The sequence below is a fragment of the Buteo buteo genome, chromosome 15 (genome assembly GCF_964188355.1).
Source record: "Buteo buteo chromosome 15, bButBut1.hap1.1, whole genome shotgun sequence".
NCBI lineage: Eukaryota > Metazoa > Chordata > Aves > Accipitriformes > Accipitridae > Buteo > Buteo buteo.
The window spans coordinates 11152405-11169716 of record NC_134185.1 but is presented as its reverse complement, the minus strand read 5'-3'; the positions used below and the strand labels follow the sequence as shown (position 1 = coordinate 11169716).

Sequence of the window (17312 nt, the reverse complement as noted above, 5' to 3'; positions counted from 1 at the left end):
ATGGAAACTCTTTTCAAGGAATTGTTAAGATCCAACATTATACATTAGTGATTTAACACTGAGGCTAATTGGGAAGACTGCTGTTTCAAGATGCCCAAAGCTGACGGCCATACTGCTGGTTTGTATTGAAGATCTCCTGAAACAGATTCCTTTGTCTAACTTTTCTCCAAGGGAGGAATTAAATATTTGGAAATGGACTTCAGGAAACATGATCATTCTAGTCTGTCTTTGATGTCCTTTTAAAGTCCCACTGGTTGCAGCTGCCACTGTACTGTGCAGCCATGTAGGAGGAAAAGGAGAATGTATATAGTTGCATTAATGCTATGTTACATAAATTATTAAATCACTGAACTTTAAACTGCTCAAGAGGAGATGTTTGACCTCTTAAGCTATCCCTGCATCAGGAATGCTAACCTGGAGAAGGGAGGTGGGGAACACATGTAGGAGCTTCAGCTGTGCCAGCTGAACTCGTCACCCAAAATCAGTCAGTGCTCTCTTTCCATAGTCAGTGCCTGCCAGGGACATTTGAGAATGCCACCTGAGGATAAATGGCTATTTTATATACAGGGCTTATATACTTCACTGAAAAGCAACTTTTTCATGCATATATGTGAGGCATATGAAAAGCGATTGGCTGTAAAGCCTAGAGCTCAGAGATATGCATAACAGATCTCTCTTGCTGCTAAGGGTCATTTCTTTTTCTGGTAAACACATGCTTGTTTAAGTGGTGTGCTTCTTGGAATACTTCTCTCCTCAGCTAAGAGTTGCTGAAGACTATTCTGATAGTTAAATGTACGCTGTATGGGGCATTTCATACTTGTAAGTACTTCTTGTAATAGGCACTCAACTAAAGAGGAATAAAAAGAAAGTGTGTCATTCTGAACTACTTACTGAATATAGGCTGGGTTCTTCTACTTGTGGTGACTTGAGGGGAAGCCGATGGTCTTCTTTTTCACTTACAATTCATGGGTCTCAGGCTCCTCGTGCACCGAGATCTGCAGAAAAACAAGCATCTTAAGAAAAGGTAATTGTCTGTGCAGCAAGGCTTTGATACTGACCTTGACCTCTTCACTATTAGGTGTGAGAGTCATATTTTGTTCAAACTCTGCTCCTTGTTTGAGCTTTGTTGGAAACCACGTGAAATCCAATGGCTTTGGCATTGATGATGGAAAGTATTTCTCTTCACTAGGAGTAGAATTTGTTAAATCGCCTAGGAACTAGGGCTACCCCATAACCAGTGGAGAGAGACACATCCCTGTACAGGGGTCATTTGTGTCCTTGTGTAGTGAAGACTACATGCGTAGCTCAGGTGTCTCATTTCCGAACGGCCCAACCTAGGTGAAACAAATCCCACCCGAGTGTTTCCTACAGCACCAGTCACTAACTGGTGAGATGAACCTCAAAATACTGCCACCATTATACATCATGATGGTAGAGCAGCATTCACCCTGTTGAGCCGTGCTCAGCTTGCTCGTTTGGGCTCTGCAGTGGCACTGCTGGCGCCTGAGGTGGAGAGGACACTGAGGAAGAAAAGGTGGTTCGTGGTGCCTCAAGGAGGAGGCTGATGGGTCAGGACATACAGACCACTGAGGAGCCCAGGAGGTAGACCCTGGGTGAGGGTGCAGGTAGGAGGTGATGGTGAGGACTGGTGTTAAATACCTTCTTTTGTAGTGCATGGTTTCCTGCACTGAACACCGAATGTCTTTCTACAGCCAAACTTTTGGGCTTGCTTCCCATATATTTTTGTGCAGCCAGTTTACTCAGCAAATATTAATATTAAGCAAATTTGAAATTTGCTTTCAGCAAATACTCTTATCAGAAGCTGGAGTATAAGTATTAGTGCCTTCTTCCATGGCTGAACTGAGCAGAAGAGGTCTCAGGGGGTCTGTGAAGCAATTGCAGCGAAGCAGCATTCTTCAGATTGGAAGCCTTAAAAACACATGACATTTTGAAGGAAACTTTTCTGACCATAATGTCCGAATAGCTGCAGTCTGTTTATGGGCAAGACATAAGCAGAATAGGAAGGAAGATTTGTCAGATGATAAGTGTTCAGAAGCTGCTGCAAAGAATAGTGCATTTTTTTTTCCTCTTTGTCTGTAGTAGAGGGAATGAAAAGCAACATGCCCCAATTGCAGCAAGGGAGATTCAGGTTAGATAGTGAATAAAGCTTTCTGTTGCTGAAAGAAATGAAGCAGGGAAATAGGCTGTCTGAGGAAGATGAGGCATCTCTATCACTGGAGGACTTTAAGAACAGATTGAACAAACATTTGTCAGAAGTGACATGGCTCTAGGTGACCCTGCCTTGAGGCTAGGGAATGGATGAAGCCCTTCCAGCCTTATGATCTGCTGTCTGTCTGAGATGGATTATCTACTATGGACAAGTCCGTTGGCATCAACACCACAGCAATGTGTTTGTCAGACTGTTAGACCACTGTGAGTACAAACAGCAAGCCTAACAAACAGCCATGAGTTTAATGCTTCATGTTTAATTGGGGTTAATTTCCTAAAATGAAGTGAGGGATTGGGGAATCTTTTTAGGAAGTGTATTTTAAGAGGTCTGATTGTAACACTTGCTGCTTCTAATATTGCAGACTGGGTCATACAGCACTGCAGTTTCTAAAGAACTTGGGGGGGGTTGTTGGTTATTTTTGAAATGTGAGTTATTCTTGGTTCAGGTAGGACCCGAGTGGTGTAAGACAGACCTGTGTGAATTACAGCACCTTCCTGACACCGCCCTGTGCACAGTGCCCCTTCCCCGTGTGCTGCCTGTGCTTCCCCTTCTGGCTCTCCCTGTCTTGCTGGGCTTTTAAACAGAGCCTCAGGTGACATGATATATGTCCCTTACAGGAGCCACATGGACCAAAGCTGTGTCCAAGGTGGTCAGCTGGCTGGGCAAGGGCCCTTCACGGTGTCTGGTCTGCTTCCATCCGCTCAGCATCTGCTTCCCACCATTTCCCATGGCATGTGAAATGCACGGTTTGGTCGCGGTGATGTAGGCAGCCTCCTCGGCTCTGGCTGGTTTTGTAGCCTTTGGCCACCAAAAGCTGTGCTCGACAGCATCAGGTGGGAAGTGACAACAGGGTCGGTGTTCCAGTGACCACTGTGATTGCTGGGATGGCAGAATGGTGGTAAAAATGGTGGTAAAATCAGCAAGCGTCATCATCATTACACCCTAGGTGTCAGTATATGTACATGTCTTAGAGAAAAACCAGGGCTCCAGAGTATGCCAGCATCGTATTTGCAAATGATGTTGTGTTTGAATTGTGGCAGTGACCGGTGGGACCTCAGTGTATAAAGAAGTTGCTCCTCCCGTGACTGCAATAACCACTTTTTCCTAATATAAGGCAGGGGGGATAGGAAACTGATGTGACCAGATTTCAGAGGAGAGCAATTACCTGTATCTGTATGGGGATTGAGGGAGGGACACTGGGGAGCTGCCACTACAAAGCTGGTGGCTGCTCTGGACCCAGGACCATGAAGATCCGCACCTTCAAATTAGTGGCCTAGCACTCTCCCAGATCAGAAATGTAGGGTAGTCCCAACAGGGTGCTTGTGATGTGTCCATAATAGTCAAGACGTAGTAGGTCTTCAACTCATGGCAAAAGCTCCGGGCAAGGGGCCGTACTTTTGGTGTGTGACAGACTGGCTGTTGCTGGTGTCGGTGCTGGGGCTGCAGCTCCTAAGATACCCTTGGGATATCTACAAGTACAGATGACAGAGAGCAATGTGGCATGACCCCACGTGCCTGGAGTGTGCAAGGATCTCCTGCCGCTTTTCTCTCCCTTCCTGAGCGGGTCGGGGAGGCTGACACAGCAAGAGCAGGAGCCTGTGGGAAGGCAGGAGCCTCCGACTGGAGACGAGATGAGGATGGGAACCTAGCAGGAGTGTTAAAACTGCCTGTGGGGTAGCTGCTGTGACTGATATTACCCTGTCTGTCCAGCAGTGTCCATGTGGTCATGACAACCTGACAGAGCAGTGAAGCCATGGTCCTGGAAATTAATCCCCCAACCGTGCTGCTCCTCAAAGCGCTGGTGCTTCTCTTTTGTGCAGCTGAGCAAACCAGGCATGATGCTGCAGCTCACATGGATTTATGGCTATTGCCAAGGCAAGGAGTTTCCACCATGTTTGCATTTCCTTTCTATAGACCAAAGGATGTTTTTATACAGTCCATTAGCAAATATTTTAACAACACACATACACTATCAGTTAAAAAAAACCAACAAAACCCACAAGGAAAATTGTGTTAACAAAGCCACATGTAGCACATGAACTTGTGAGCAGAGAAACTGTACTGCCTTGGCTGCAACAATTATTTTTAAGCCTTTTTTTTTTTTTTTTTTTTGGTGCAGAAACTTATTCTTATCTCCAGGTTTTCATGTCTTTTGCTTGGAATTAGGTGACCCATAAGACTGGCTTTGTTTGCATCCCTTTCCCCCTGCGTGGTTATGTATTCACTGCAAAAAGGCGGCTTTTCCTTCATCTGAATTTATATTCTTACCTTTATTTCCTTGGGTAGCCTTGCTGTTTCCAGCACCCTGTTGATCTACACGACTGTCTTGAAGAAGTAAAGTAGAAAGTACTTTTATGTGGCAAAGAAAGATCAAAGCAAGTGCTTAGCAGGAAAGAGAAGAAAACTATCTCTCCCTAGAAGATGGGTTGCTCACACAGAGTGTGTTTTTTAAAGACTTTATTTTAAAAAGGTCAAACTAGAAAACTCATTCTTGGATGACCGTGTTTCAGCGTTCAAGTGTGGACATGCAGTTGCCTACAGACAGGGCAGGAGTCCAAGCTCCCATTGGAGCCAGTGAGAATCTAGGTCTTACTCCGGTTGCCCACAGGTAGGCATCTAGTGGTACCTGAGGTGCCCTGAAGTGTCCTGCTGTTGCTTTGCAAAGGTACAGATCCGTGAGGACTGTGCCATGCCTGGGTGCAGGGGTCTCTTCCAGGATGAGATGAAACACAACCCCTGACTGCAAAGGCTGCGTTGAACAGATCTCTCTTGACTCTAATGGGAAGAGACAAACCCAGCACACATGTAGGTATTTCTCAGAATACATCTAAATTTGGGCGTCTTCATATGCAGCCAGATCCCGTCCTGTCTGTCTCCATTCCAGACGCTCTCTGATACCCCTCTTGTGCTCCCAATCTCAGCCTCGTTAGGCTGGGGGTATGATGCAGCCTTGACCATTTGGGATTTCAATTCATTTTGCATCTGCTGGCAAAGAGCAACTGAGCTCTATGCTCTCTCCTTTTTAAGCAGAGGGTTACGTGAAATAATCAGAACTTTCATTTTTGCCTTTAGAAAACAAAGCATTCATGAATTGGGCACCAAAAAGCTTTGGATCATTGAAATGTCTATACCCCAGGAAGCTAAGTACTACATTTCCTGTTCTAGCAAGAAAATGAGCTTCATGTAAGGTATATTGTAGCAATTAAGTTGTCAGGAATTAGAAAAATAAGTGGCAAAGCTGCTTTAGAGCCAATGAGAGGTCTTACAGTTATGGAAGCTTTTGATTTTTCCTGCACTTGTCAATCACCTTACATAAAATGGTAGATAGGTTAAAAAGATCATGAAATTGTGGCTTACCAGGAAAAATGAAAAGCCTGCTGTGAAGAGCTGTGTGCCTAACACACCTGGTGAGCAGTGAAAACAACATGTGTACTAAGTTGGTTAAAAGCCAGAAAACTACCATTGGAAAGTATTCAGTGTAAAGTAACGGGGAAGGTTAGAGCACAGAGGCAGTTCATCAATGTAAGTGAAGGCCTAAAGGAACAGATTCATCTCTGGAGCACCCCTGGCTGTTTCCTTCTACTTAGTTCAAAATGCCCTTTAAAAAAATACCATTTTTCTGCTGCTTTCAATGAACATTTTAAATGGGATTTGCCCGAGTTTTAGGCTTGTGTATGTTAATTTCTGATAATGCTTTGGCAAACTATATGTCTAACAAATGATGTTCGAAGCCTGTTTGTGAAGTAAACCTTCCTAATAAACAGAACTTTATAGTTAACTTAATTAATAAACAGCTTTCCTTTTTCAGCCCAAACTCCCCTCGGGTTCTGTAGCTCTGACACAGGCACTTGTTTGCACTGCAAAGCAAGCTGGGTGTTTAGGAGTGTTCCCGAAGGTGACTGCCTCACGCTCATCCTGAGAAATGGAAGTTTTCAGCTGTGGGTGCCGGGTGTGCAGCCGCTGCCTTCCCGCTGCCTGCCCTGGCGCAGGGCGGTGACATCCCTGACACCGACGTGCTCCTGGGGCTGGTGGCTGTGCTGGTGGGGTTGGTCGCTGGCTGCCTCTTCGAATCAAACTCTTCAGCGATGTTATAAAAAATACGTGATGCCAGCCGCAAGGGGGGAAACAAAGTCAAGCTCGGTGTGGGTAAAAGTGCTGTTTCTCTAGCTTATAGCACTTGAGAGAGCAGGATGCACAGCCCTGCATCCAGCTTCCCTGGGGTCCCCAGCCCCATGGCAAAGTCCATTTTAGCTGGATGAATGAGGAACAGGCTTTGGCAGGAGGTTTACTTCCATACCTCTGTTTTCCCCGCAACGTGTCATCTCCACTCTGCAATCGCACTCCTGGGCAGAGGAAGACAATACTTGACAACTGTGAATTAAACCCAGACTTGAGCTGTGTCGGTGTTCAAGGTGAGCGGAGCGTCCCTGACGAGTGCCGTGGGGGTGACAGCGCAGCGCGTGTCTGCTCTGTGACAGCCTAATATTGGGGCTGGGGCCGGGCAGCCCACCCCTGCCTCCTGCGCTACGGGGATGTGTGGGAGCACCAAATTACATCTGCCTCCAGCCGCTGGCCTGCCAAGAAGGCAAGACTCCTTATTAGAAAAGTATGCCTTTTAGCTCAGATGACAGCAGCCCCTGGTTTTCATGCTGCTGACAGTAGTTCTGTCCCTAATGGTGCACGTATTTATGTAAAAGCATAATACATTTCACCTGTCACTTCTTCATCTTGCTTAGCTTTTTCCCTGTCACTCTAATGACAGAAGTGTTGATCTCAGAGTACCACATAGTACAGAGTGCTCTTGCAGAGATATGGAATTGCTGAGAAATACAGGGAGGACATGTAGGGATCAAATCAGGAGGGCAAATCGACCCTCATCCTGGGCATGTTCTGCCTCTGCTGGTGTTCCACGTCCTGCTGCTCATGTTTGCTGTGGCTTTTGGTTAACTGTTTGGGGAACGCACATGGTAACCTATGTGCTGCTCCTGAAGTCAAACTGACCCATTGGATCTAAGGTCATAGTTCACAGTAAAGTATTAGTCCAACAGGATAAGGGGGAAAAGTGTGGAAGAAGGAGGAAATAGAGAGGTGGAATCAAGACAAGATCTCTCATCTAAAATAATCAGCATTTAGACATCATTGGTTATTGTAACTCTGAAAGGCAGATTTTAAGCCAAGTTTTCAAACAACCTACAGAAGTAGCTACAAATTTTATGCATCAAGAGTCTGATTCAAAGGCAGATGAAGACAGTACCAAGTTTACCACTGACTTGTGTGACTTTGGATCCAGTTCCCAAAATTTTATGGGTGTACAATACACAAAAAATTAACACGACGAGCAGATCACCAGGCTCCAGAACTTCTCAAAACTTTGTCCTCGTGAAACAATTCTCCTTTTGAAAATACCCAACAAGCTGTTTCTTCAATATAGAAATAACTGTCATCTCCAAAGGGAGTGCAATTGGCCCAGAGGACTGCCAGCCTTCATGTGCTGTTAGTCACCACCATTGACTCGGGGTGGCTGTGCTGTGAAAATCAGTAATGATCGATTTTTCCGAAGAAGGAGAAGAAAAGGAGCAAACAGGAATATGGAAAGAGGAGAGAGGGTATCAATTAGCCAGGAGAGCCCATGAGCTACTTCATACACTTTTAGGTGCCTGACTGCTGCTGAGTGCCACAGCTGCTCTTGATGGTTGCCACATGGCACATTTAAGGGTGAGCTAAGCCACCAGCTGTGACGGAAATTACTTTATCCCATACTTCTGCCCACTCGGAGGGTGGGGAGCAGCAAGGCCACTGGTCTGTGGCTGCTTTGGGGCTGTGGTGGCACCAGCTTGCTGTTCCTCAGCCTGGGGGCAGAAGGACCTTTGGTCTCTTCCATTGCATTTCCTCAGCTCTTCAAGCTGGGTCCTGAGCTGAGAAGTTGCTGTCACCGCAACAGACCCTTTAAAGACTGGTAAGACCTTGGCAGTGGTTGCTTTTGTGAACACTGGCAGCCGCTGTGTGAGGTGCCGGGAAGCCCAGCTACGGTGCTCGGGGGTTAATGGTGTCACTGCACGGTGGGTGTTACCAGCCCCTCTTTCGGTTTTGGCAAGGAAACCTTCTAATTGTCTTGGTGATGAGTAATGGCTGGCCTGTGCCTTGGCTCTCTGTGTGTGGGCTAGGGGTGGTCTCAGCGGTGCGTGCGCTGTCAGTACCTCCACTTTTATTTTGGTCAGAGGTGCCCCGGGTCCCCTGGGTGAAGGTGGAAGCAAGACGCCCCAGTTCTCAACCCCCTTCCTGCCCGTGGGCTCTGCATGCGTGGTAGGAAGGGGTATGGCCTCCTACCAGTCTTAATTAAAACCATGGATAACCCGCTCTTTAGCAAGGAGTGAAACTGCTGTAGTGAAAAATTAAAGGATTATGATCTGTGACTTGTGTGTATATGCAAGCATCGGACCAAGACAACCATGCTTAATTTTGCAATCCTAGATTAACTTCTGTGACCTAATTGGATTAATTTTGTCTTTCTGCCTGCTTCAGGATGACTGTCCGGTCATAATACAAAAACATTCTCCTGAAATTGCAAAAATAAGAGGTAGGGTGTTTTCTTGTTACTCTAAATTTAAAAAGTGGTTCTCTTTATTTCTCATATTCAGACTTAGCAATGTAAGAATGAGGAATTGCAGTGAAATATATATGGATAAAAATAAAGCTCTAGTTGATAGGCTTGATTTTAGTGGTAAAACTGTCCAATTTAAAAACTCTCAAGATGGAGGTGTTAGCCTGATTTTTTTTATTTATTGGAGAAATAAGCTTGTTGAGGCTTATCCCAGCGCTTCAGCAGCTTGTCAGGCTGTTCCTCCTATAAAGGACTGAGATATTATTTCTAGTGGCATCACAGAAGTGGAAGCCATTTGTGTGGAAATTTCTATTCCCCTGAAAATGTTGTTGTAGAAAGCTTTGGAGAGAAACAATTTTTTATTGTAAAATCCACCAGAAGGTCACTCTGCTCATTGCAGGTAGTTCAGGCATGCACGTGTGATTTTGTATTTTTTTTCTTAGTGCTTCTTAAAAAATTAATAGCCAGAAGCTGAGTCATTTCAAATTATGTGCAAAACAACACTTTACAAAGGAATAGGAATTCTGTCCTCCCTCTTCCCAGAAGTTACATTTTGTTTCTTAATCGACAAATGTGCATCTTTTATAAAGTGTAGTTGAAAGGAGATAGTGCTTTCTGCCTCACCTCATAGAAATGTGTCCATTTGCAGTCATGTGGCGTATGAAACGAGTATTGGAGACACAGTGGTTTAGAAGATTTGAGTACCACAATGACATGGGATCTTGCACCAGATAGAAATGAGGTGAGAATTTTTCATGCAGGAAATTAATCCACGAAAACTTCAGAGAGCTGATCTATATGCTAATGTATTTTAAGAATGCAGTGCAAGCAACTGGAAGAGGGTGAAATATGGGGGTGGGGTGGGAGGAGTGGAGTGGTGTGGGGGGGTCATTTCCAACACCGCTTATTGCATCTGGGAACCATACTAGCTGTGGCTTTAGTTTCTACTCGTAGAAGCTGCATGGGAGAGGAGAAGAGAGGGAATTATTAAAAAGAGATCTTAAAAAATCGTGACACATGGGTGGTGTATTACGCAGCATCTTTCATTTGGAAGAATCTTGACGGATATTAGAAATCTGATTTGTTGTAAAACTGCAATAAAACAGTAGCAGAGGCTGTGCAGAGCAGTGTCGTGGAACAGAGCCTGCAACCTGATTTCCTAAAATCAAGAGCTGAGTGATGCTTAGGTGGTGTGTATCAACATAGCACAAGGTAGCCTTGCTTCTTGCTACAAGTTACTAGATGCCACTGTAGTGCAGAGGAAGGCTGCAAAGAAAAGGAAGGAGAGATAAGAAATGGAGGGAAAAATTAGTGAACAGGAGCCACTGAGCAGGAAATAATGAGATGAGGAGGAAAGAAAAGTGATGAAGAAGGAAAAAATTTGAAACAAATAATTCTTCTGTAGGTCTTTGAGCAGAGGTTCATACCATTTGCTACTATATGGTTTTTTTCCCCACAGCTTGCTCATGGTTACATCTTCTGCTTACAGTAAACCACTAAAACACTAAAAGTTTACCTTTAAGGGCTGATTCAGTGCTCATTGAAATTAGCAGAATTCTTCCCAGTCACACTTACTGAGCAGTGATTGGCAGTGGAGTTATTGTATACTTAGGTGGGGACACATTAAACTGTGAGAAATTTTGTAAATTGTTCTCCAGGGCTGACAGACATGGCAGGAGATCATTTCCAGTTTACATTCATTTAAATGTAGCAAATGGTTAGTTTAGACTGAGTGGGAAGAAGTACTTTCATCATATAATAACATCTATGTGTGATCACTTGCATGGGATTCATGACAAAGTAAAAATCTCTTGGCAGTGGTGGGGGGAAGGGAGCAATGTTGGCAATATTATGTACATAGCATAAAATAGAGAATGTTAAAGAATAATTTTATAGCTGATGAACCTGGCATTTATCCAAACTCATATAATTTTTAAAAATTTTATTCTTTTTGGCCTCAAGAGAAAAACAGATAGCAATTACAAAGGGAGTATGTGCTGTATGGGACTTTTATGAAATACAACTTGTAATATATTGGCTAGACCAATAAAAGATATCACAATATTTACTGTGTCCACTTAAACAATAAAGCAATTTAAGATAATTCTTCATACAAATCATTTGGGTGTGTAAAAGATGAACAGAAACCAGCCTGTCTGTTATTGATATTTGCAATGGTTAAACAATACGTGGGCACAAGGACAATCTCTGCACTTGTGCTGGAAACCTGTATTTCTCCTCAACACTGCAATACTCTTTACTTTTTGATAACTGGGGTTCAAAACAGAGGAGTGGAAATAGAGTCCTTAGAAAAGATTCCCTTATTCTTTTAATATCTTGCCCCAAGTAAAGCCACTTTTGTTGTTGTTGGTTGTTTCTGTTTGTTCCCTCCTGGTACATGCAAAGGACAGAGTCTGCTGGCAGTACAGAGAAATAAGAAGTGATGACTATTGAAAACCGGACAGCTCAGGTATATGGCAGTGAAGTCTGAATAGTGGCAGCCTTTTACATAAACTTGGTGAAACAGGGACTTTGTTTTAAACCCTTTTGGAAAGTTCAATCCCATCATCTATCTCCGTTCAGGAAGATCAACAAAATTAATCTCACATGCTGCAAACAGCTTGGTACATTACCGTGTAGGGAACCCCCAGCTTTAATGGGATGTGGATGAGCCAAGTCTAACTGGCAGCTCTTAACGTGTTTTTGCTGTGTCTAGGATGTGCTATGCACTAGAGAGAGATAGCTCACTTTGGGAGATGATGTAATCTATGTGGGAAAGACAGAGAAAAAGGACAGACGATACATGCACAATAATTCCTCCACTGCCCACATTGACTGTTTTTCTTTCAGGAGTTGTGTCAGAAGTGGATTTGAGAATGAAAAAAACATCAGCTGCAAGGAACAGGAGAGATGTTGCACTGCATGGAGGTGGTGAAGACAAAGCTTTTAGAGAAGAGAGCTGAGGTTGGCACGGGCAGAAGAGCAGGAGCTGAGTGCAACCTGAGTTACCTGTGCATGTACAGGTCCCTAAAAGTGAAGACACAGGTCCTTAAAATGATAATATGAGGGTCAATTTTAATGTAGTGGAAAGGGAACAACAAAGATAGGGTACAGAAAGAGGGTGACAACATAAAAATAGCAAGTAAAATAGCATTTGAAGAGTATGTCTTTTTGGGGAGGCCAACAGGTTGATGGGTGCAGTCTTCAGGGCTAGGGATGCATGAACTCACTCCAAAGCACTGGCTGCTTACACAGACTGAAAAACTTCTGGATGTGGCCTGGACACATGTAAGACAGAGTAATACCTGACAGACTTGAACACCTGCAGTCATGGGAATCCTGATAACAGCACTGGGACAGGCGGAGAGAGTGGGAGCTTGCTCCAGTAGGTCCATGATAAATTTAGGAATTGGAGTCAGAAACCCAAAGGCAGGATGGTGAATTGGGGGTGTAAAGATGGGAGGAAATAGCACTCTGAGAAAATACATAGAAGTGACGAGAGGGGCTGAATAGGCAGGTCTGTATGAACCCCGCTGTAGAGAGGGGAGTAGAGGGGAAGAAAAACCTTTCAAGAAATATAGGAAGAAAGGTAGGACGACAACTATGCAAAGGGAGCATTAGGGAAAATAAGACTTTGAGGAGGAAGGATGTTTTAGAGAGGCTAAGGAAGATGGATGTAGGCTGAAGGTCTTGGATACATCATTAAGAGCTTGCTGGGAAGGGATTGCATTGCAGAGTGTGGTGTGGCTGGGCCTGATCTGGGATAGGTATGAATGGGGAATTGCCATGGACAAGAGGTCAAAGTTTAGGAAATGTCTCCAAACCCTTTGTAAAAAAAAATACTTAACACAGAAAAAAAATGAAGTTGCCAAACAATGGTGCCAGACTAGAAAAAGTTTCTATTTCCATGAGATGACAGGTAATTTCTGATCAAGTCAAATTGTTTTAAGTAAACAATCCTTTTATATTGTTCCAGACTTTGAGTCTGAGCATGGGGAAAATATACAGGATGTCTTCATCAGTCTAGTAACATTTGTTGGAAAACATAGCTCTGTGTTTAGCTAATGACTTAATTAGAAAAGCAGTAGTCAGCTGGCAGTGAATGGTGAGTCTTTATTTAACAGGGAAGCACAAAAATTAGCCCTCCATCTGTTTTTTCCTGTTAATTACCTCTGAATATTAAAATTGAATACAGTCTTCAACTTGATTGGTAGTTTGAGTGCTAATAGTGGAGATCAGATACTAAAACAAAGACATCAGTAGAAATGAAGATGATGCAGCTCCTGTATTTTACAGCTATCATACCTGTCTCTGAAACATTTCTACCTACCTACAACAGCTGCTGCGGAGGTCATGTTCATAATTTCTGGTCCTTCAGCCATACTTCTGGCTTTAAATGAGCATCAGTATAGGCAACAGAGTTAACTGAGCCGTTACTTTTGCATGAGAAATGTGACCGCACGCTGCATGCCAGCAGCAGTGTGTAGCCGTGGGGTTGTCCCACTTTGGAGGTTGTTGTTAGTGGGGGTTGGACTAGTTGGCCTCCAGAGATCCCTTCCAACCTAATTATTCTGTGTGCGCCGTCGTGCCCTTAGGAGCAGCAGTCAGAGCTGGCGCCGTATCTCATTTTGTTGGTTTTCCCCTCTAAAACACCTTTCACCAGCGTTGTTGCTCCCACCTCTTCCCTTCTCCTAGCGAAGACCCCTGTGCTGCCCACCCCGGGGCTGAACCCACGCCCCAGAGACAGCCCTAACGAAGCCCCATCTCAGCCAAGTGCCTCGGGGTGACTCAAACTGTCTGCTGGGGCAGTCTCGCACATTTACCTTTCCCTTTCTGATCATTACTGTAGCTGGGCGCTTTTGTAGCGGAGCAGCAAACTGCTCGTGGGACACCAAATCCTACTCTCTTCTAGCAGCAAGTGCCTGTGTGTCCTGTCTTCCCTGCAGTAGTTGCCTTGTTTGGGGAAATTATGCACAATCCTTGTTCTTTATTAATGAAGTCTATTGAGCTTGCTGAAAGAAAAAATAAAATTGTTCTGCAGCTGTTCTTACAAATTCTACTTTTTCTTTTAATTACCAGCTCTTTCTTTTCCTGATAGCATATGTACTCTGGGGAACCGCTTTGGAAATTTTATAGATAGGCAGAGTCAGGCCACTCTTCCCCAGCTTTAACCAACAGTTTCCGCCTCCAACAAGCTGCAAAGAGGAAAAACCATAATGGATCTCTGGGCTTCCTCACTAGAAGGCATTTTCAGTGGCTGAGATTATTTTTTCCCTCTTTTTAGATATTAATGTTAGCTTCAGAAGGGCAGCTGGAGGTAAACCTCCTTAACTCAGGCATGGAAAACTTGGAGTCCTTAAAGCAGAATCCCACTGCATGTGGGTAAGCAGTAGGTCACACTTTTGTCACCTTCAAACTTGATTTACACTCAACTTGCGGCACTGTATCTTTCCAGCTGAACGCTTTCTCTCCGAAATAAGGATGTCATTTCTCAGCTCTATCTGGAGTTTATTACTCATATGTTACTTACACTTCCTTGACTCTTGATAAGAAAAATGATTGTCATCTTGTAAATTTTGAAAACATTTTTCAGAGATGGCTTCCAGTGCTGTTACAACACTTTTGCTACCTCTAATATTTGTTTTGATGGATTTGGAGCTGCCATGCTACAGTTCACTGCTATTGCATGTCAGGTTGATGTATGTGGTATTTTCTATACGGTATGTCAGTGTAATTCAAAAAGAATTTGTCCAGAAAAATGGACAGGGAAGAAAATTATGGTGGAAGGTAAGTAACCAATATTTAAACGGTGCTTAGGAGTTGCTAATGGACAATACCAGATTCTCAGCTTTGATTTTGCCCCTTCCCAGTCTGATTTCCACAATATCTGAACCAGGACATTTTAACTTTCATAGGCACAGAAGACAGGATACGAAGGACTCTCTGCCTGTCTCTCAAGATGAGGGAAGTAACTCCATGAAGGACTCCTAGAACAAGAAATCCTGTTAGAGGACCCCACCATAGGTTAAGTTGTCAAGAATGTCATTGTGAATTGTAAGATGACAATAAGGCAGACGTGCAGACTGCTATTTAAAAAAATAATTTTCCCTAATTTTTTTTTTTTGCTGCTGCTGTTCAAACAGAAGATAATTCAGTTTTAGATGATGTTTCTGAATTTCCGTATATTGCTGACCTGCTGAGAAGTGATCCAGTTGTTCAAGTCTGCAGGGTAAGATCAATTGATCCATGGGGTTGTGTGCTGCAAGGTCCAGGTGAAGTGTGGCACAAGTGAATAATGCTACCCCAGAACTGACCAAGGCACAAGGTCTGAGCCCTGAAGAAATATGGCTAGTGGTATTAAAAATGTCACCAGTCAGACATGCAGCTGGTCTTACAAGTGTGACACTTGCTAGCTGCATCCTCCCAATTGCTAAACAAACTGCACAGGTGTCTGCCCAATACTTTGAACATAAATCCGAAATCTTAGACAAAAAGAGCTACTTACATAATTATTTTGGAGTACAAAATGGGATCCATTTTTAGATGGAATGAACTGAACTTTGCTTTCTGTTTTGGGACTGTATTCCTGAAGAAAGGAATGGTTTATTCTGCCTTAGCCCTAGCTGGAAATGGTGGTTATCTTCCTTCTAAATGGCTGTTACAGTTTTCTCAGAATGCCGCAGTAAAGATTTGCTGTTTAGCTGTCATGACCATGAAGTGTTTATTAATTTTTGCATACGTATTTATAGGGTTCAGTTTATAAGCCTTTCTATTACTACAATGCATGATAATTTAGACATTTGATTCTTAAATGAAAAAAGTATAAAAGTGAAATATTGTTGTATGCTTCTTGAATCATTGATTACACAAAATGTCTTAAACATGAGTATCTAATAGTTTCTTCTTTTTGTTGTTTCATTGCTAAAAATCTGTTCCTTTGTAGAATAAATTTATTTCAAACTCTTTACCATGAATAACACTAGAGGTAAAAAACAGCAGAATGAATTACAGGCTAAAGATAAGTCAAGCAAGTAGGCAAACACAAAAATCCCCTTTATCAAGGGAAATGGTGACAGAGTCAAATTATTTTGCTCGTTCTTAAGGCCAGGAGTCACGTCGTCATCATCTCCCGGTACTTCTAAGTATGTTCTCGACACCTGATGAGCTTTCTAAAGGCCAGCTTGAAATCTTCGTTAAAGCTAGTGTACAGCAAAGGGTTGATGAGGGAGTTGACATATCCAAGCCAGGTCAAGAAGTCTGCTACTTCTGGAGAGACAGTGCAAACGTGGAGGCCCACAAGCAACTCCTTGATGAAAAAGGGCAACCAGGACAAAATGAAAGCACCTAAAATCAGCCCCAGAATGCGAGCAGCCTTTCGTTCCCGCGTCGTGGAGATCTGCTGCCGGTCGCCGGCCAGGTCCAGGTCATTCTCAAAAGGAGGGATCCTCACGGACGCGTTGATTTTATCAAACTCTGTGGTTGGGTCGGACGTGGAGAAGTCCGAGACGCAGAATGTCTGTGTGAGTTTGCAACTGGCGAAGGAGTTTTGGCTGTCGGTGCTCCTGTTGCTGAGGTGGCGGCTGGAACCCCGCTTTTGGTAAAGGCTCTTTGCAGCGTGGTAAATTCTGTAGTACAGGATCAGGATCAAAGTCAAGGGGATGTAAAATGCCCCAAATGTGGAATAAATAGTGTAGATGACATGATCGTGCTGAATGCGACACTCACTGGGGATATTGACGCTATGGTGATTTCTCCAAAACAAAGGGGGCATGGATATGAAAATGGAGATAGTCCACACAGTGACTATCATCAGCCCAGCCCTTTTTGCTGTTCTTTTCCTGGCGTATTCGATAGCGTCTGTGATTGCCCAGTACCTGTCCAGAGCAATGACACACAGATGAAGGATTGAACACGTGCAACAGGTCATGTCGACGCTAAGCCAGATCTCACAGATGAAGTATCCCAAAGTCCATTTATCTATCATTATGTAAGTGATGCTCAAGGGCATGACGAGAACAGCAACAAGGAGATCTGTCACAGCTAGTGAACATATTAAATAATTTGCCGGCTGGTGGAGCTTCTTGGTTGTAGAGATTGCCGCAATTACAGCAGAATTCAGCAGCATAGTCAAGGTTGTGATTGTGGCCAAGGTCAGGGTAATGAGCATCTTTTCAGTTACTGTTTTTGGCTTCGTAGCCACATTGGCTTCAGTGGTGCAATTTGTGAAATTCATTTTCCCCTCCAGGATGCACAGTGAAAGAAGAAGTTGCTGCTTCATGTAATGAAGAGTTCCAGGTTCAGAAGTCACCCATTTGAAAGAGAGACAGAGATGCTCCAGGTGCAACTTTTTTTTTTTTTTTTTTTTTTTTATAATCCCATATTCAACAGAGCAGCAAAAAGCTTCCAGGTTTCCTCCTGTTCATTGTTTTCCTAGAAGATAAAAACACATCTGTTAGTGAACCTAGAAAAATCCCACCTTTT

General features: G+C 43.6%; 1 protein-coding gene across 1 annotated transcript; it reads right to left on the bottom strand.

Annotated features, from left to right (window-relative positions):
* Positions 1 to 15969: 15969 nt before the first annotated feature.
* HTR1E (5-hydroxytryptamine receptor 1E) lies at positions 15970 to 17079 on the bottom strand. Its single transcript, XM_075046359.1, has one exon. It carries the CDS (start codon positions 17062 to 17064, stop codon positions 15970 to 15972), a length of 1095 nt encoding a protein of 364 aa, XP_074902460.1. The 5' UTR covers positions 17065 to 17079.
* Positions 17080 to 17312: the final 233 nt, after the last annotated feature.

Coding starts and splice junctions, on each gene's coding strand:
- HTR1E (XM_075046359.1), bottom strand. CDS start 17,064: ATGAATTTCACAAATTGCACCACTGAAGCCAATGTGGCTACGAAGCCA.